The sequence below is a fragment of the Coptis chinensis genome, chromosome 3, assembly GCF_015680905.1.
Source record: "Coptis chinensis isolate HL-2020 chromosome 3, ASM1568090v1, whole genome shotgun sequence".
Taxonomy (NCBI): Eukaryota; Viridiplantae; Streptophyta; class Magnoliopsida; order Ranunculales; family Ranunculaceae; genus Coptis; species Coptis chinensis.
Window position 1 is genome coordinate 58,962,256 of NC_141458.1, and position 16,680 is coordinate 58,978,935.

Genomic DNA, 16,680 nt, shown 5'->3' on the forward strand with positions numbered 1-16,680 from the left:
TTGGTTTTGTATTTTTGTGGTTCTATTTCCCGTGGAGCCTATGAAAAGTAGTAGGACTAGCTAGAGGTGACAAGTGAGAGGGAGCAGCCAGTACTCATTGGCGGATCTTAGTAGAGATATTATATTAATAATAACCACATGTCTAGCGCTCTGTCCCACCACGTTGAGAAGGAATCAATTTCCCTTTAGCTTCGTTTCTACCCATTTTCTTTCCCTAATATATACTTACCTACTTGCCCGACACCCTTCGAATAGCGTGTTACTGAAGTAAAGACAGATAACAAAACAAGTTTGAGGGGAAAGAAAAGGAAAAGCTGATGAGCATGATGAGAGGAAGTTACGTCTTCGAAGAAGAAACCCATCTCACTGTACTCAAGACATGTTTATTCTTTGCGGGGGATGGTTTCGCGGCCTATGATAACAAGGGTGAGCGTGTGTTTCGAGTTGATTCGTATGGTCACGATGTCCGAGATAGACATGAACTTGTCCTCATGGATGTTTCTGGCAAATGCCTCATCACTGTTCGCAGAAAGGTTAGTGGTCTTGGTATTCATGTTCAACTGAACTCAGTACGTGAATCTTATAATTGATTAATTTTTTAAATGAAATTTTGTTTTAGAGGCCAAGTCTGCACCAAAGATGGGAAGGATTTCTAGGAGAAATAATCGAAGGGCAAAAGAATGAACCAATTTTTAGTGTACGAAGATCATCAATAATAGGACGGTCTGCCGTGACTGTAGAGGTTTATGGAGATAATCCAGGTGAGGAGTACCAGATCGATGGTTCGTTTAGCCGGCGGTGCTGTGATTTTTACAACGCGGCGCGAGAGACAGTGGCGGAGGTTCGAAGGAAAGCGAACGCGTCTGCTAATGTGGTGTTTGGTAAAGATGTGTTCACACTCGTGGTTAAACCTGGTTTTGATGCTGCTTTTGCCATGGGTTTGGTTCTAATTCTTGACCAGATTGACGTTGGTGAATTTGGATTGTTCGACGACGGTGAAGATCAGGTGCAAGATCAGGTTCTTTAGTAACCTTAAATTATTATATAATTGACATTTTAAAATTGCATGGGTGTGTCCTTGATGTGGACTAAGCTTGTCTCTTTGCTTCCCATCCTACTGTTACTGTGAAATGCAACATGTTCAAAAATTCAACTTTGTTATTACTTAGACCAGCTCCAACCATTTATATATTCGGTGGAATGGAACCAACCTCCAACCATCACGATATGATAATTGCTAGCGTCCTGAACTTTTAAGGGGGTTGGAGGGTCCCGACCAGTTACTTGATTCAAAATTTAAAAATAAACTCAATACACTCTCTTTCCTTCTTCTTGCAAACCAATGTAAACTGCTCACGGAAGTTCATCGGAAAAAGAAATGCTCACTATCCACAAATTCAACGAAAACCCACTGTATAAACAACAACTTTCATATTATATATGTTTATGTTAAAATGAAGACTCTTGAATAATTAATTAAACCCAACAAAAATAAACATTTGAACACTTTTGTTTTAACCCAACAACTTTGATTCCCAGAAAAAATTGCTTTTTTCCACTTTGTTTTTCTGAACTTAAGATTGGGTTTGAAGATTGTACAATCTTAAACATATATTTTTTTCGAAATTTAAAGGAATTTGGAAAAGGTGTGTAAACCTATGACAGGATCCGACAATCGACTAATTTATTAGTGTTGCAATCATTACTTTCTGAAAATCATATTTGTACCATTAGCCGGTGTTGGAAAGTCGTTGGTGGTGTTTGAAACACTGGTGGCGGGTTTGGTTTGGAAGAAGATAAGTCAACTCATTGATTTATTTGTTTTTTCTCATTGAAAAATATAAACTTGAGTAAATGTCAACAGGTAATTTATTTTATCACTTAGGTAGGTCAGGACTGTCCTACCCTGGGCAGAACGCTAGAAATTCTCTCACGAATCCACGATATGGTGAAAGTGTGAAACCATAGTTCAAAATTTCGGAAATTTTGGAATTCAAAGTTCAAACAGTTCTAAAAATCGGAATTTTTGCTAGAATTATCAACATATTTCAACTAAAATTTGAAATTTATATTTTTCGACCCTAATACAAACAGTATTGTTATTTTGATTTCGTGAAACACTGAAATATTTGATGGAATCCTAATATTCTATTCGAAATCATGAACTATCGGTGATAGTGTGATACTGCCAACCCATCGGACTTCCCAAAGCACCCCTCGCTATCAAATAAGTTATTTTTTATTGGGTTAACTAGTATTACCCCCCACTAGATGAGCCAATTAGGATTTCTCCTCCACTAGATAGGAAATTAGGGTCTCTCTAAAAACACACACACAAAAAAAGTCAAAATGGGTTGACCGAAATTTTTTTGTGTGTATTTAGAAGAGACCCTAATTTCCCATCTAGTGGGGGAAAATCCTAATTGGCTCATCTAGTGGGGGGTAATACTAGTTAACCCTTTTTTATTTCTCTTTTTCTACCATTTAGAAGCACCTCCCTCACTACAATTTTAATTTTTATGATTCTTTATTATTATTGTTGATGTAACAAGTCGACATAGATCTATAAAGAATATTGATAATGTATCTTTTTATGCAAAAGCTTACAAGAACTAGTGTGTAGCACATATCGCATACTAGTTCAGTTATATAGATTTAATACCAAATATAGTGTAGTTTAAGGGGATAGTATTGGACTTACAATCTCCATTATAGGCTAATATATTATTAAATCAAATCCCCCCTCCCCATTATTTTAAGCGAGTGAATATTGTTCTCTCACACGCTAGCTAACTCACATGTCATGTGGCTTTTGAAAATTGGAGATTATAACGTCAAAGTATATCTATCTTGCCAAGTCTATAGGGATAGCAAGAAAATATTGTAATAGTTAAAGTTAGTTTTAGTTACATAACAATTTCTTGAAATTTCAACAAGGTAGGTTGGGATATTTTCTTTTCTTGTGTACATTTCAATTTCAATTTCATGTTGCAGTAACCTAAAACCATCTCTAGAATAGTAGCAAGAATTTTTCTCAAACTCGGAAGAATTTGGCATACTAAATTTTGTCATCTCTATATATCTACTATTAGGACATCTCTAATTGGGGGTGTAAATTGTTTAAAGTGTAAAGTTTACACTCCAAATATCAAAAATTTGTTTCCAATGGGAGGTGTAAATTCTCCATCGAGCAATTAGTTAATAAATATATAGGATGCCACTTGAAATAACATCCCAACTAAAAACAAATTCGAACGTCACATAAACTCATGTCTGTTTTTATTTATTTTTAACAATTGTAATGTTTGCGACGGGCAAAGACTGTCATTTATTGGTTGTGTCAGTTTTAGTTGACAATGGACGTTACTCGAAATGACTTGCATTTTATTTTATTTTTAGTTAAACCAATTTGCGACGGACTTTAACTGTCGTTTTTTCCCAATTTTTTAATTTTACAACTTCATCAGCTTTGTTGCATTGGATACCATTTTGGGTATAAAAATTATTAGTGGGTAATGCGGTTATGAATATACATATCTACATATGATCCACATAAGAGTCACTAGGATTTCATAACCCCGTTACCCACTAATTAATAGTTTTCATATCCAAAATTGTATCCAATTACAAGTTTGTAAAAGTAATTTGAGAAAAACGACGGTCCAAGTCCGTCACAAATAGGTTGAACTAAAAACCAAAACAAAACACCGTAACTCCTAGTATCATTTGTAGTTACTTAAAACATAAACAACCAATAAACGATGGCCTATGTCCGTTGCAAACAACAAAAAATCTCAAAAAAAAAAAGCATGGGTTTAGGTAAAGTTTGAGAAGAACTTAAGTTGGCGCGTCACTTTAACCAACATCCGAGCTTTTTACAAACTGTTATTTGAGTTGGAGAATTCCCCCCTTGCTTTACACAATAATAACTATTACCTATGTTTTACACTTTCCATTGGAAGTTTTTTTTTTTTTTTTTTTTTTTTTTTTTTTTTCGGGGTGTAAAGTTTACGCCTTATATATCCCGACCCCCCCCGAGCCAACTTACCTAGCCGGGCTAGCAGCCCATTTTTCCCCTCTCAAATCAGCTTCAAGAAATAAACCAAAATGTCCACTTTCCAATTTTAATTGTATAGGACAACTAAGTTTTAAAAGTTAAAACCATTGATAAAGACAAGACATTTTTTTGTTTGTAATTACTAGAAAAATCAGATTTCACGTTTTAATTATTAATAAGAACAAATTTGATTTTTATATTTTTCACTCTTTCCAATTTTACCTTTTTATGTTTGGTATACACAGATCAAAAGTGCTATATACCGACACTTGTGCATAGCATACCGGGGTACTATTGTCTTTTTCGGACAAGAGTCAACTATTGTCCTTGAGATTTTGAGAGTGTTTTTGAAATCAAGGTTTCGGAATTTTGTCCTTAGGGCATCTCCAATGGGAGGTGTAAAATTACACCTCCACATAGGCTCCACCTAGGTGCCATTAGGATTTTACAACTACAATTGCAAATTATTGTATAGCCCTTAAATATCCACTCTCTATTGTTCCCAACGGAGAAGTGTAAAAAAGTTTGTTTTTAAAATCAAATGACACTTGAAATGACGTCCTTCTTTAATCACTTCAAGTGTCGTCCGAGTTTAAAATTTTCAAATTGTGACTTTAGAAATAGATAGGGACGTCACTCCAAATGACGTCCGAACGTTTTTTTTATTCAGATGTGTGTTCAAGTGTCGCCCAAGCTATTTTTCAACTGATAGCAAGATAGAAAAATTTATCATTCCCTCTATCAACTAATAGTCTATTATCTACACTTTAGCACCCCTATTGGATAGAGTTTTTTGACACTTGGGGTGTAAACTTTCCACTCTATATGGTTTACACGCACCCCCCATTGGAGATGCTCTTATCAGTTTTGTCTGTGCATACCAAACATCACAAGAAAATGGTATGCACAAATGTCGGTGTGCATAGACTATAGAAGGGTAAAATTGAAAAAGTGGAAAATAAATAAATTAAGTCTGTCCTTATTAATAATTAAAATGTGAAATCTAGTGTTTTCTAATAGTTATAACCCAAAAAATGTCATTATCAATGGTTTCAAAACCCGACTATAACAACCCTAATTTTTAAACAACATAAATTATATTATTTGAATTGAAAATAACTATTATATTATGAAGTCTAGTTTGTTATAGAATTTGTTTGGCTGTTGTTGATTTTTCAAAATTGTTTTTACTTGAAGTTGTTTGTTAGAACTTTTGTAGGTATTTTAGAATTATTTTTGGGCTTGAAAACATTGTTAAAATATACCCATTCATATAGGTATGGACCTTAGGTGTTTTTAGACCCATTTGAGGGCCATAGGTTAATTTAAACAAACTTAAAACCTTGAATAAACAATACCTGCGAATTTTCTCTAAAAATCTTATTATTCAAAAACAAAACTCTAGTCTCCATTAAAAAGAATATTTTTTATTGAAAGAAATAAAAAGAAGAGAAAGAAGAAGAAAAGGGATTGGAGAAAAGAAAGTATTGGTATTCTTTTGCAAATTCAATTTCAGGTGAGTAGTCTAAACCTTATTATTTTTAAATTTAATTGATTAGTTATCATATGAATTATATTAGTAATGTACTTAATTTATTTATTGGAAATTTGAAGTGAAAAATTGTTATGTTGATCAAAGCCAAAAAAGAAAAGAAAAGGGTATACTGTGTTAAGTTACTGACATTGAGATTTCTTTTGATATAAATGAGTTTATATGGTCGGTGGTGTCTGCATCACTTATTTGCTTTTGAAGTGGCTTATAGATATTATGAGAATAAACATTTGAAGTGTCTATGAATTAGAAATGACTTATATATATGTAATTAGAAATGACTTATATATATGTATGAGAACTAAGTAGTTGAAGCGTCTGTATGAATTATTTGCTACTGAAGTGTCTTATATGATCGGTGATGATCTAAGGAATATTTGATTGTAACAATTTGTGTTAACCTTCATGATATTTAAAATATGAAATAAGTGGTGATGATTATGTAGGAATATGTGGACTTAAATTCTGTAAGTCAAAGCATTCCTGTTTTGACTACCTAGGAGGTACACCTTAATTTGTTGCTCACCTAGTTATAATAAGGTTAAGCTAAACTAAGTCAAACATTAATGTGCATGGGCCTTAACCTATATATTAGTTTTGAATATCTTTAACTATTGGTTCTCTTTTGTATAATGAACCTACAAGTCAGACTTATACAAGGCTATAAGCCTAACCTTTACATCGGTTTTAAACTTATCTCTTAATTTTCTTTTAGTATAAAAGACCTACCTGAGCAATAAACCCTTCTATTAAATTAGATAATTATTTAAATGGGTTTACACTTAGTTCCAATATTGATGTTATTTTGTTTTTGTTCTAGTTAGGAATTTTGTCTGATTTGGAGACGATTTTTAGTGTATTTAGAAATTGATATAGGTTTTGATTAAAACATGTTAAGTAAGTTTTAGCTGTCCTATTTCAAACTCAAAAAGCCCCGTAGTATTTCGGTTTACGTTGAAAGAGTTACACTATTTTAGACTGTGGTTTTATTTGGAACCGACATGGTTCATAAGATCATTTTTATTTTAATCAAAAGTAGATAAATATTCATTTGTGAGTTTTTAGATTTAAAGGTTCATAGTATATCTCTAGGTATGAAACTTTACGTATATGATAGTGGGAGTATTTGAAACTTATTGTATGTGATTTTATATAATATAAATTGTTATTTTTCTCAAAAGTGCATACAAGGATGTTGATATTTATTGGTTAAGAGCTACGTAAGGCTTGATTCTAATATTGAAAGATTGGATATGTAGGCAGCCTTATGTACAGGTGCAGCCACTATATTATATATTATATATTAGTATTTGTGATAACTATATGTGTATAATGTTATCATTTAATTGTGTACGTGATTGTGACTGTTTGAATTGTATTTGATTAATGATCATTCGTGTTGCGTTCCATGATATTTAAATGCGTGATTGATTTGCATTGATGCGTGAAAATAACTATGTACGTGTGATCAATTGTTGTGTATGATTAATACTAGTACAATGATAAGTGAGTTGAGAATAATATTTTCAATGAGTCGACCACACCTTTAGAACTCTCCACGCCTCAGGATTTGGTAATGATATATTATGACTTGAGATGTCATGTGATAGGAAGGTATTCATTGAATGTGTCATGAATGACATGTTAGTGTTATGATGGGTATTCCTTAAATGTGGCGGGAATGACCCAAAGTATTCATTGAATGTGCCATAAATGACCTGTTAGCGTTATAATGGGTATTCCTTGAATGTGGCGGGAATGACCTAAGGTATTCATTGAATGTGTCATGAATGACATGTTAGTGTATGATGGGTATTTCTTGAATGTGGCGGGAATAACTCAAAGTATTCATTGAATGTGTCATAAATGACTTGAGATATTGAATGCTCATAAGAGACTGTGATTATGCGAATGGAAAGCCCAGAGATGGCTGTGACTCACAAGTTACGAGTTTGCAAGATGTAAATATGTTCCTGGAAGTGATATCCCCGCTTGGGACATATGTCAGAGAGGCACACGGGTATGTGTGATTTGGCAAATGTGTGAAGTGCAAATCGTGGAGTATGAACTAAATGTGAGGTCAGTAAATAAGTGATTAATAAACAAGATACATTGTGGAATTGAATGAACTAAAAGTATGTGAATTTGTGTGATGTTATAGATGTGAAGTATGACTGTGAATAATATTAGTGAATACTGGTGATATTTTATGTGATTGTGAAATGATTATAACTTGATATGCTATTACGAAAATATTAATGGCTTGTGATAGTCTGAGATCTATGGTTATGCACGCACAAACTTTATGACGTAATAATATCATGTGAATGACTATCATTGATATAGGTATTATGATAAGTGGTATTCTCCGAATATGCAGGACGAACCAGGTTGTATCAATTAAACTTAAATGTCTTAAATGAAGTTTAATTATGAATGGAAATTTAACTGGCTGAGATAAATTATTTTATTGTGATGTAGAACTCTGTTTTGCAGGAGGCTGTGATCTATTAATCTTTTATACAGAGACGTAAATATCCTACCCTAAGACAACGTGTTGGCTTAAAGGTAAGGTGTATCAAACTCATATTTAATTAGGTTATTATATGTGCATTTAATAAGTGGAATGTAAGTGGTATTTATGTTGTGAGTTATTTTGGAAAGTGGGAATGATGAGTACTGTTATATAAGATTCTTTGAATTTTATATTGGGGGTGAAATCTTACTTGGGAAGAAACTACATGTCATTTTGAAAAAACGGAACTAACTTGTCTTCCAAGTTTAAATGATTGTATTAGTATATTTCTTTATTTGAAATATTGAATATATTGTTTTTATATTTTTAGTCTTACTCATACCAAAGAAATTCAATTTCTTCAACCCATGTTCTTTTGTTTTGCAACGTGGGTGTGTTTTTAGAAACATAGATGGTGGAGTGCAGTGGATGAGGACACATGATTTGGATTTGCTTTTGGAGTCTTCTGGTTTAAGTTTTTCTGAAGTGTATGGTTTTGTTTTGAGACCGATGTAATAAAGTTGGTTAGTTTCTTTGTAGTTTAGTAATGTATTTGAAGGATTGTTTCTTTTGGTTTTAAATTTGCTCTCATATTTTAATATCGTGGTTGATAATATGATAATATGTTATTAGGGTTTCATTTCATCATGGGTTTTTAGATGATTGAATAGGGTGACGATTGAGATAATTACATCTTGGATAATTTCCTATTTCAAATTTTCTGGAAATTTGAGGTGTGACACCGACTGTTCTAAACTATGATTAAAATTAGAAAGTGGATTTTTGGTTTATTTCTTGTTTTAGTAAAACTCAAGGCACGCCTCAATTTCCGGCTGAAATGAGTTGTTAGTAACTTTTCCCCTATGTAATTACATATCTACCCCTACTTCAAGACAGACAGATACAAAGTAACAAAACATACCAGAATTACCCCACCTAAACTTAGAAAATGCTTGGGGTGTCTCTTTTTTTCGAAACCACAATTTTTTCAAATTCCGATCCGATATTTTTCCGAATTTGGCAATGATATTTGTGTTCCGATATCCGAAATTTCGATATCCGATTTTTCTGAAAAATAATTTGATCGGAATTAGATGTGTTTCCAAAATCCGATCCAATCCGATTTCCGATTAATTTTTGAATTTTTAACATATAGCGGTCTATTTCATATAGTTACTAAATTAATGCTACATATAATTTACAAACCAAATAAAAACCCTAGAGAAGTTATAACACCCCGTTTATTTTCTTTGGTTTCCCTATTTATTAGGGTTTAAAAAAAATATAATAATATTAAAAAGAAAAGAAAATGATAAAGATAAAATAAGATAAGATAAAAACGTGGGAGAGTTAGAGGGGTTTGGTTACAACCGAACTCTCCTTTTTGTTGGTTTTTTCTGGTTTTTGAAAAAAGAAAAAAAAAAATAAAATAAGAACAGAGAGAGACGTACAAGAGAAAAAGGAAAATGAGTGTTTACTGGGGGAGAGTGCTTGAGTGGAGAGAGAGAGAGTTTTACTCAAAGAAGAAATGGATGTTTCTTGCTGGGGGATTTGCTGGCAACAGGAGCATATCACAAGTGAGTAGACTAACTTTATATATACAGTTGATTGACAATAATTGTTTATTCTAGTTATGTATTTACAGACTTGAAAGTTTTATCAAGCAATTCAATTCCTTTTTCGTGGAGTCACTATTTTTTGTTATAGTTTAAATGCTCTCTGACATAAATGGACTATCATAATATAGATTCTACAAAAGTACAAAACAGTTATAAAATCCAAGAAAAAGTGTGTCCGTATAGATCCAAGGAATTGATTACATGTGAGTATAGTTTTACTTCTGGTCTGACATGGATTCTCTCTACACTCTGGTATATATGGGTTTGCTTGTATTGTCGATGGTGGTCTATAGGGCATTGATTATTTGGAAGCCCTTAATATATATTTGAATCTTTGATTCTTATGAGTATGTAAAAGTTTGGTATAGCTATAGCTGATGTGAAAACAATTATTGAAGGTAAGAATAGATTTGCTGAAATTTTAAGAAAGGTTAGCGCTAGTCTGATTTCAAGCTCAATTTTGGTTTAGTTAGAGTTTGAACTAGTTTTTTTAGAAAACACGAAAAAGTAAGGTCTGGAAGTCTGATTTTCAACCCAATTGACCTCGTTGCATTCTGAGGTTTGTGGATATGGTTACGGTATTCGTAAGTTAGCATATCAGATTTTCTGACTGCAGAAATCCGGTCTGTGTCTGGTTTGGAATCAAGTTTTCACATAGTTAGAGTCAGATTCAAACTCTCGTCAAAACATAAAAAAATAAGTTTTATGTGTCTGCTTTCCAACCCAATTGGCCTCGTCGCATTCCGAGGTCTGTGGTGATAGATATAAGGTCTGGAAGTTTGGTTGACATAAAACAGTATGTCAGAAATCGGTTTTTGCGCACTGTATTCAAGTCCAGTTTTAAAATAGTTAGGGTGAGAGTTAGAATTTTTATAAAACATAAAAAAGTAAGATTTGGAAGTCTTCTTTCTATTCCAATTCGCCTTATTGTATTCCAAGACCCGTGGAATTAATTATGGTGTTTGGAAGTTTGACTGGCAGAAAACAGTGCGTCAGAAATCAGTTTCTGCGCACTGTGTTCGAGCCTAGTTTTGGCACATTTAAAATGTGATTGAGTATTTTTGTAAAACATGAGAAAGTAAGTTCTGTGTGTCAGCTTTGCAACACAAAAAGCCTCGATGCATTTGGACACCTGTGGAAAGAGTTGTGTCATTCGGAAGATAGTCTGTCAGAAATCTAGTTTGCTGAAAATTAGGATTTTTACCGTTTTCAACCTAAGTTTTCTTCTAGATGGGCTGAGGTTGGGACTTCGAGTTCTACATGAAAAAGTATATCTACATACCTTAGTTTCTAAATATTAAGTTACATGTCATTTGGATGAATTTAGGAAAAACCATAGCATTGACTATGTGGCTAATAAGAACTACGAAGGCTTGATTCCAATCTTGAAAGATTTGGATACGTAGACAACTTTGAGCAAAAGTGCAGCCACTATACTATACTATATCTATAATATATATATTAGTTTGTGTGATAACTATGTGATTGTGTTAGAAATTACTGTTGTTTTGAGACTACATAAATATGTATGCGTGAGATAGAAGTTATATATGAATATAGACTTTAGTATATGTGGATTTGTTTTGGACATTAGTGTGTGTGGACTTAAATTTGGGCTAATGAACTATTTTTTTACGATATTGTGTATATGAGTGTAGTTATGTAAATTGTATTTGTTTGATTATAAGTCTGTTTACATTTAATGATATTTAAGTGTTTAATTTGCCTTGACGCGCGAAAATGACTCTCTGCATGTGTGGTCTGTTTTGACATGAGTAATGCTATTATAATTATAAGTGATAATAATGTTTTAATGTGTCGCCCACATCTTTATAACTCTCCACGCCTCAGGATTTGGTAATGAGATATTATGACTTGTGATGTCATGTGATAGATGGATATTCATTGAATGTGTCATGAATGACCCGGGTATTCATTGAATGTGCCATGAATGACCCAATAGTTTTGACTGCCCTAGAGAGGAACTAAGGTATTCGCCTTGCGGGTTGGTCATATTCCTTGAATGTACGGGAATGTAGGTTTGGGTATTCCTTGAATGTGGCGGGAATAACTCAGGGCATTCATTGAATGTGTCATGAATGACTCGTTAGTATTATGATGGGTATTCCTTGAATGTGGCGGGAATGACCCAAGGTATTCATTGAATGTGCCATGAATGACTTGATATTTTGTTATGCCCAAAGGAGGCTTTGTGATTATGTGTATGAAAAGCTCCAGAGATGGCTGTAACTCACAAGTTACGAGTTTACAAGATGAAAGTATATTTCCTGGAGGCGATATCCCGCTTGGGACATATGTATTATAGTGGTACTCGGTGTGAGTGAGGCACACGGATATGTGTGATTTGGCAAATGTGTGTAGTGCAAATCATGGAGTAGGAACTAAAGATTGGGCTGTGTCTTTGAATAATTAAATGAGTCAACAAGATAATTAATAAGCAAAGTAAAAATATTGATTTTATGTGTGACTGAGTTATTGCATATGATGTATATGATTTCTTATGAGAAATATATACGTGGTTTGTATGAGTTGATACTCACAAAGGGTGAATGTACTCCTTGGGTGTGATGTTTCCCCATTCTCATAAGTAGACGAGTGATTTTTAAGTAAAAGTATATGAATTGTGTGATGTTATGGATGTGAAGTGTGACTGTGAATAATATTAGTAAATGATTGTGATTTCTACGTGACTGCGAAATGACTATAACTTGATATGTTATTAAGAAAATATTAATGACTTGTGATAGTTTGATATCTATGGTTATGCACGCAGAAACTTTATGACGTAATGATGTCATATGAATGACTACCCTTGATATAGGTATTATGATAAGTGGTATTCCCCGAATATACGGGACAAACTATGTTGAATTAATTAGACTTCAATGTCTTAAATGAGGTTTGCTTATGAATGAAAATTTGACTGGCTGAGATAAATCATTTTATTGTGATGTCTAACTTTGTTTTGCAGGAGGGTAGGATCTATTAATCTTTTCTGCAGGGACGTAAATATCCTACCCTAAGACGACGTGTTGGCTTAAAGGTAAAGTATACCAAACTCATAGTTAATTAGGTTATCATATGTGCATTTAATAAATGGAATGTAAGTGGTATTTATGTTGTGAGCTATTTTGAAAAGTGGGAATGATGAGTACTATTATATGAGATTCTTGAAATTTTATATTAGGGGTGAAATCTTACTTGGAAAGAAACTACACGCCGTTTTAGAAAAACGGAACTATATTGTCTTCCAAGTTGAAATGGTTGGTAATGTTATATTTATTCATTTGAAAGATTATTATATATATTTTGTTGTTAGTTTACTCATACCAGCAAATTCAATTTGCTGACCCATGTTTGCTTTGTTTTGCAACGTGGGTGTGTTCTTGGGAACATAGATGATGGAGTGCAGTGGATGAAGACACGTGACTTGGATTTGCTCTTGGAGTCTTCTGGTTTAAGTTTTTCTAAAGTGTACGGTTTTGAATTGAAACAGATGTAATAGAGTTGGTTAGTAAAAAAATTTATTTGTAAATGAAGAGTTATTCTTTCAATTTTAATTTGATCTCAGATTTTAATATCGTGGTTGATAATATGTTAGTGGGTTTTGTTTCACCCCGGGTTTCCAGATGATTGAATATCAATTTTTAATTTTTTTGGAAAGTTGGGGTGTAACAGATGTAAAACATTGTTTCTCTCACAACTTCAAAAAATCAATATTGTCATTCTAGTGCATGTCTCAATTTATTCAATATTCTTATTTTTCCGAAAATCTTTTATCCGATCCGAAATCACCCCTAGATAGATCCTATAGACAAGACTGTACTCATACCTTTGTGGCCAACCTTGGTGTATAGACCCCCACTTTGTGGCTAATTAAGCCACGAATTCAGCCCAAATCAATTAAGCCCAAGGGCATAATCCTAGCTACACCCAATAACTGGTCTATTTATGAATATGTCCAGGTTCATTATTGTAGAATATAAGGATAGAGGTTCAAAGAGATAAGAATTCTTTTGACACAAACAAACACAGTCATCATAAGACTCAATCTCTCCATTCATAAAAAAACATTCTCTCTCACAACAAGGAACTATGTTGAAACTTGATCCCTAGAGAGTAGATCTTGGGTACGTAGGCAGTCATTATCTTGGTTCAGTTTCATCTCCCCCAACATCAATTTCTTCTGTTTCTTAGTGCATTATTTATCATTTGCTCTCGTTGTGTTGAAGCAGGTTATTGCCGAAACATAATTGGCGTTGTCTGTGGGTTTTTTAGAATCCATTATCACGTGAAGCAATCAAGATGGTAAGCACGAGAAGTAGACCGAACTATCAACATATTCCTCCTGCCAATAGGAATCACAACCCTCGAAATTCAACTAGGCCAATGCAAGAACCGTTGAACAATCGAGTTGCTCCTAGTGGTAGGATTAATTTTCAACATCCAACTGCAGTAGTACTGCCGCCACCACCACCCCTCCGCCGCCGCAAATGACAGTACAAACACCCCTGCCATCACCCTTAACAGTCTTGCAATAAGAAAACCTATAAGTAAGTAATCCTCTATGTGGTCCGCCGTCCGTCTATATTGATCCTTCAGTTGACATGGATATGGAAGTGGACATTACTCCCACAGCAACTAATGGAACAAATGATGGTAACAGCCAATACACCCCTAATACGGTTGAGCGTGAGTTAGGACGAATCAACATTTTGAATAGGAACTTGAGAAGGAAGCTCGCAAAGAGACAAAGGGCGGTGGACGATGTTGTCAATTCAACTACATCAAGGCAACCACGCAGGGATGCAGGCCATCCCAGTGTATGGGACTGTCTTGAAGATCCACTTCTAGTCCTCAGCAATGTGCTACTTCTCAAGCACAATCAACAGTGCACGCTCTAAGAGTAATGACCCTATTACCCGAACTTATGGAGAGAATCGGATTGGCAGGGATAACTACTATCCTAGACATGTCTCATTGCAGACAAGAGCAACAAAACATTGAGGAGCTATAATTATATTGACCACCCTGCCAAGGGTGACTACTAGCCTAAAAAGGCTGGTTATAGGAATAGAGAAAGACAATCACCGGTTGGAGCTAATTGTGCATATCACCAAAGTTCTCTAACTCCAATAAGAGACAATGGAAGGTATCCTTCTCCACATGGGCACGACCGAGGGCATCTAGCTGTTCGAGCAAATACTTTAACTCTAACGGAACAATAGTTGAAATAGTAGATTGCAAAGAACTTAACGATAGAGAGTCAATGGATGTCAGAATTTAAAATTTGACGATCAAGGAAGGGTACTTGATAAGTTATGAAAAAATGTCATCCCAGACAGGTTTGACCTGATAGGGAAGACCGACATCCCAAATAGGTCTGACCTGACAGGGAAGGCCGACCTCGCTGATTTGAGGAAAATCGCCATCCCAGATAGGTCCGACCTAACAAAAAAATATAGCATAATAGAAAAAACTATAAAGAAGACCATCATCCTAAACCGGATGGACCTGACAAGGAAGGCCAACCTCATAGATTTGAGAAAAATCGCCATCCTAGACAGGTCCGACCAGATAGGGAAAGAAGGCGTCACGGAAGAAAGTATAAGAAATACCGTCATCCCAGACCGGACCGACCTGACAGGGAAGGCCGACCTCGCGGATTTGAGAAAAATTGTCATCCCAGACAGGTCCGACCAGACAGGGAAAGAAGGCATCACGGAAGAAAATATAAGGAAGACCAATATCCCAAACGAGACCGAGCTGACAGGGAAGGCCGACCTCATTGACCTGAGGAAAATCGCCATCCTAGACAGGTTTGATCCGATAGGGAAGGAAGGTGTCATAGAAGCAGCTAGAGGGAAGACCACGATCCCAGACAAGCTACTGGCCTAGATAGGCTAGTTACACACAAAGAAAAAGACAATCTCCAGTCGGACCCGAACATGTGTACCGCCTAAAATCTTCAACTCTTGTAAGATATAATGGCACGTGTCATCCTCCACATAAGCTCGACCGGGGGCGTCTGTCTGCTTAAATCTTCTAGATGAAATGGATTGCATCCCGCTTAACACAAAGTCCCTTTGATGTAACTTCCACAAATAATGGTCACGGGCATGAAGAGCTTTGTCGTTTTTCAAGGGGAATTAGGTAAAGGAGTTACCTGTAATTTTGTAGGCTTATAGTACAACACCGAAGTATTCAACTGCGTTATCACCTTTCAACCTTGAATATGGCAAATAAATCGGTTTCATCCACGTAATTTGATTTCCAAAGACATCTCGATGGTTCTTTGAAACAGACTCAAACGACATTTTTACCGCATGAAAATAATAAGTTCTTTTATATTTTAACATGTTATCCATCAATAAAGACATTCAATTTTCATTCTCATATGTTTGGTTGTCCTTTATTACATTACTCTATTCTTCCTCAGACTCTCCTTTCAACAATATTGTCATTCATTAGTATTAATTCCAAAGAGGTCATCCATATTATGCCTTGTTTGGTCCAAGTATGTCGATTCATGCCCCTAAGATCAAAGAAAATCCGAAGTCAATAAGATGGTTATTCTTGCTCGATCACGGTTATTGGAATACTCTCAAATTTTAATATCCGTGGGTGAATTCCACTACTAAGGCAATGACGTTGTGTTTTAGTTTGATCCAAGTTTGCAAGAATGACAACCTTGCACTGCACTTGAAAATTCCGCACTTTGCCTCACGTTTGATACATATGTTGTTACACTTTTGAATAGCTAAGGTCATTAAGGACCATCGTGGCCTTTTGCCTTAGTTTTTCAATGACAACAATGGGGCGATGTCACACCCTAATTTCGTATTGCACTGAAAACATTATTTGTTCCCGATTTCTTCGATCTCCGAGGTGTGACGACTTCTCAACTCCCAAAACC

The 16,680-nt window shown here is 34.8% G+C and overlaps 1 protein-coding gene across 1 annotated transcript; it reads left to right on the plus strand.

Annotated features, from left to right (window-relative positions):
• The first annotated feature begins 104 nt into the window (after positions 1–104).
• Positions 105–1,168, plus strand: LOC147510200 (protein LURP-one-related 12-like). The gene is made up of 2 exons (XM_086602224.1): positions 105–533; positions 620–1,168. Exons 1-2 carry the CDS (start codon positions 318–320, stop codon positions 1,025–1,027), a joined length of 624 nt encoding a protein of 207 aa, XP_086458350.1. The 5' UTR covers positions 105–317; the 3' UTR covers positions 1,028–1,168.
• Positions 1,169–16,680: the final 15,512 nt, after the last annotated feature.

Coding starts and splice junctions, on each gene's coding strand:
- LOC147510200 (XM_086602224.1), top strand. CDS start 318: ATGAGCATGATGAGAGGAAGTTACGTCTTCGAAGAAGAAACCCATCTC. Junction 534..619: donor TCATCACTGTTCGCAGAAAG/GTTAGTGGTCTT, acceptor ATTTTGTTTTAG/AGGCCAAGTCTGCACCAAAG.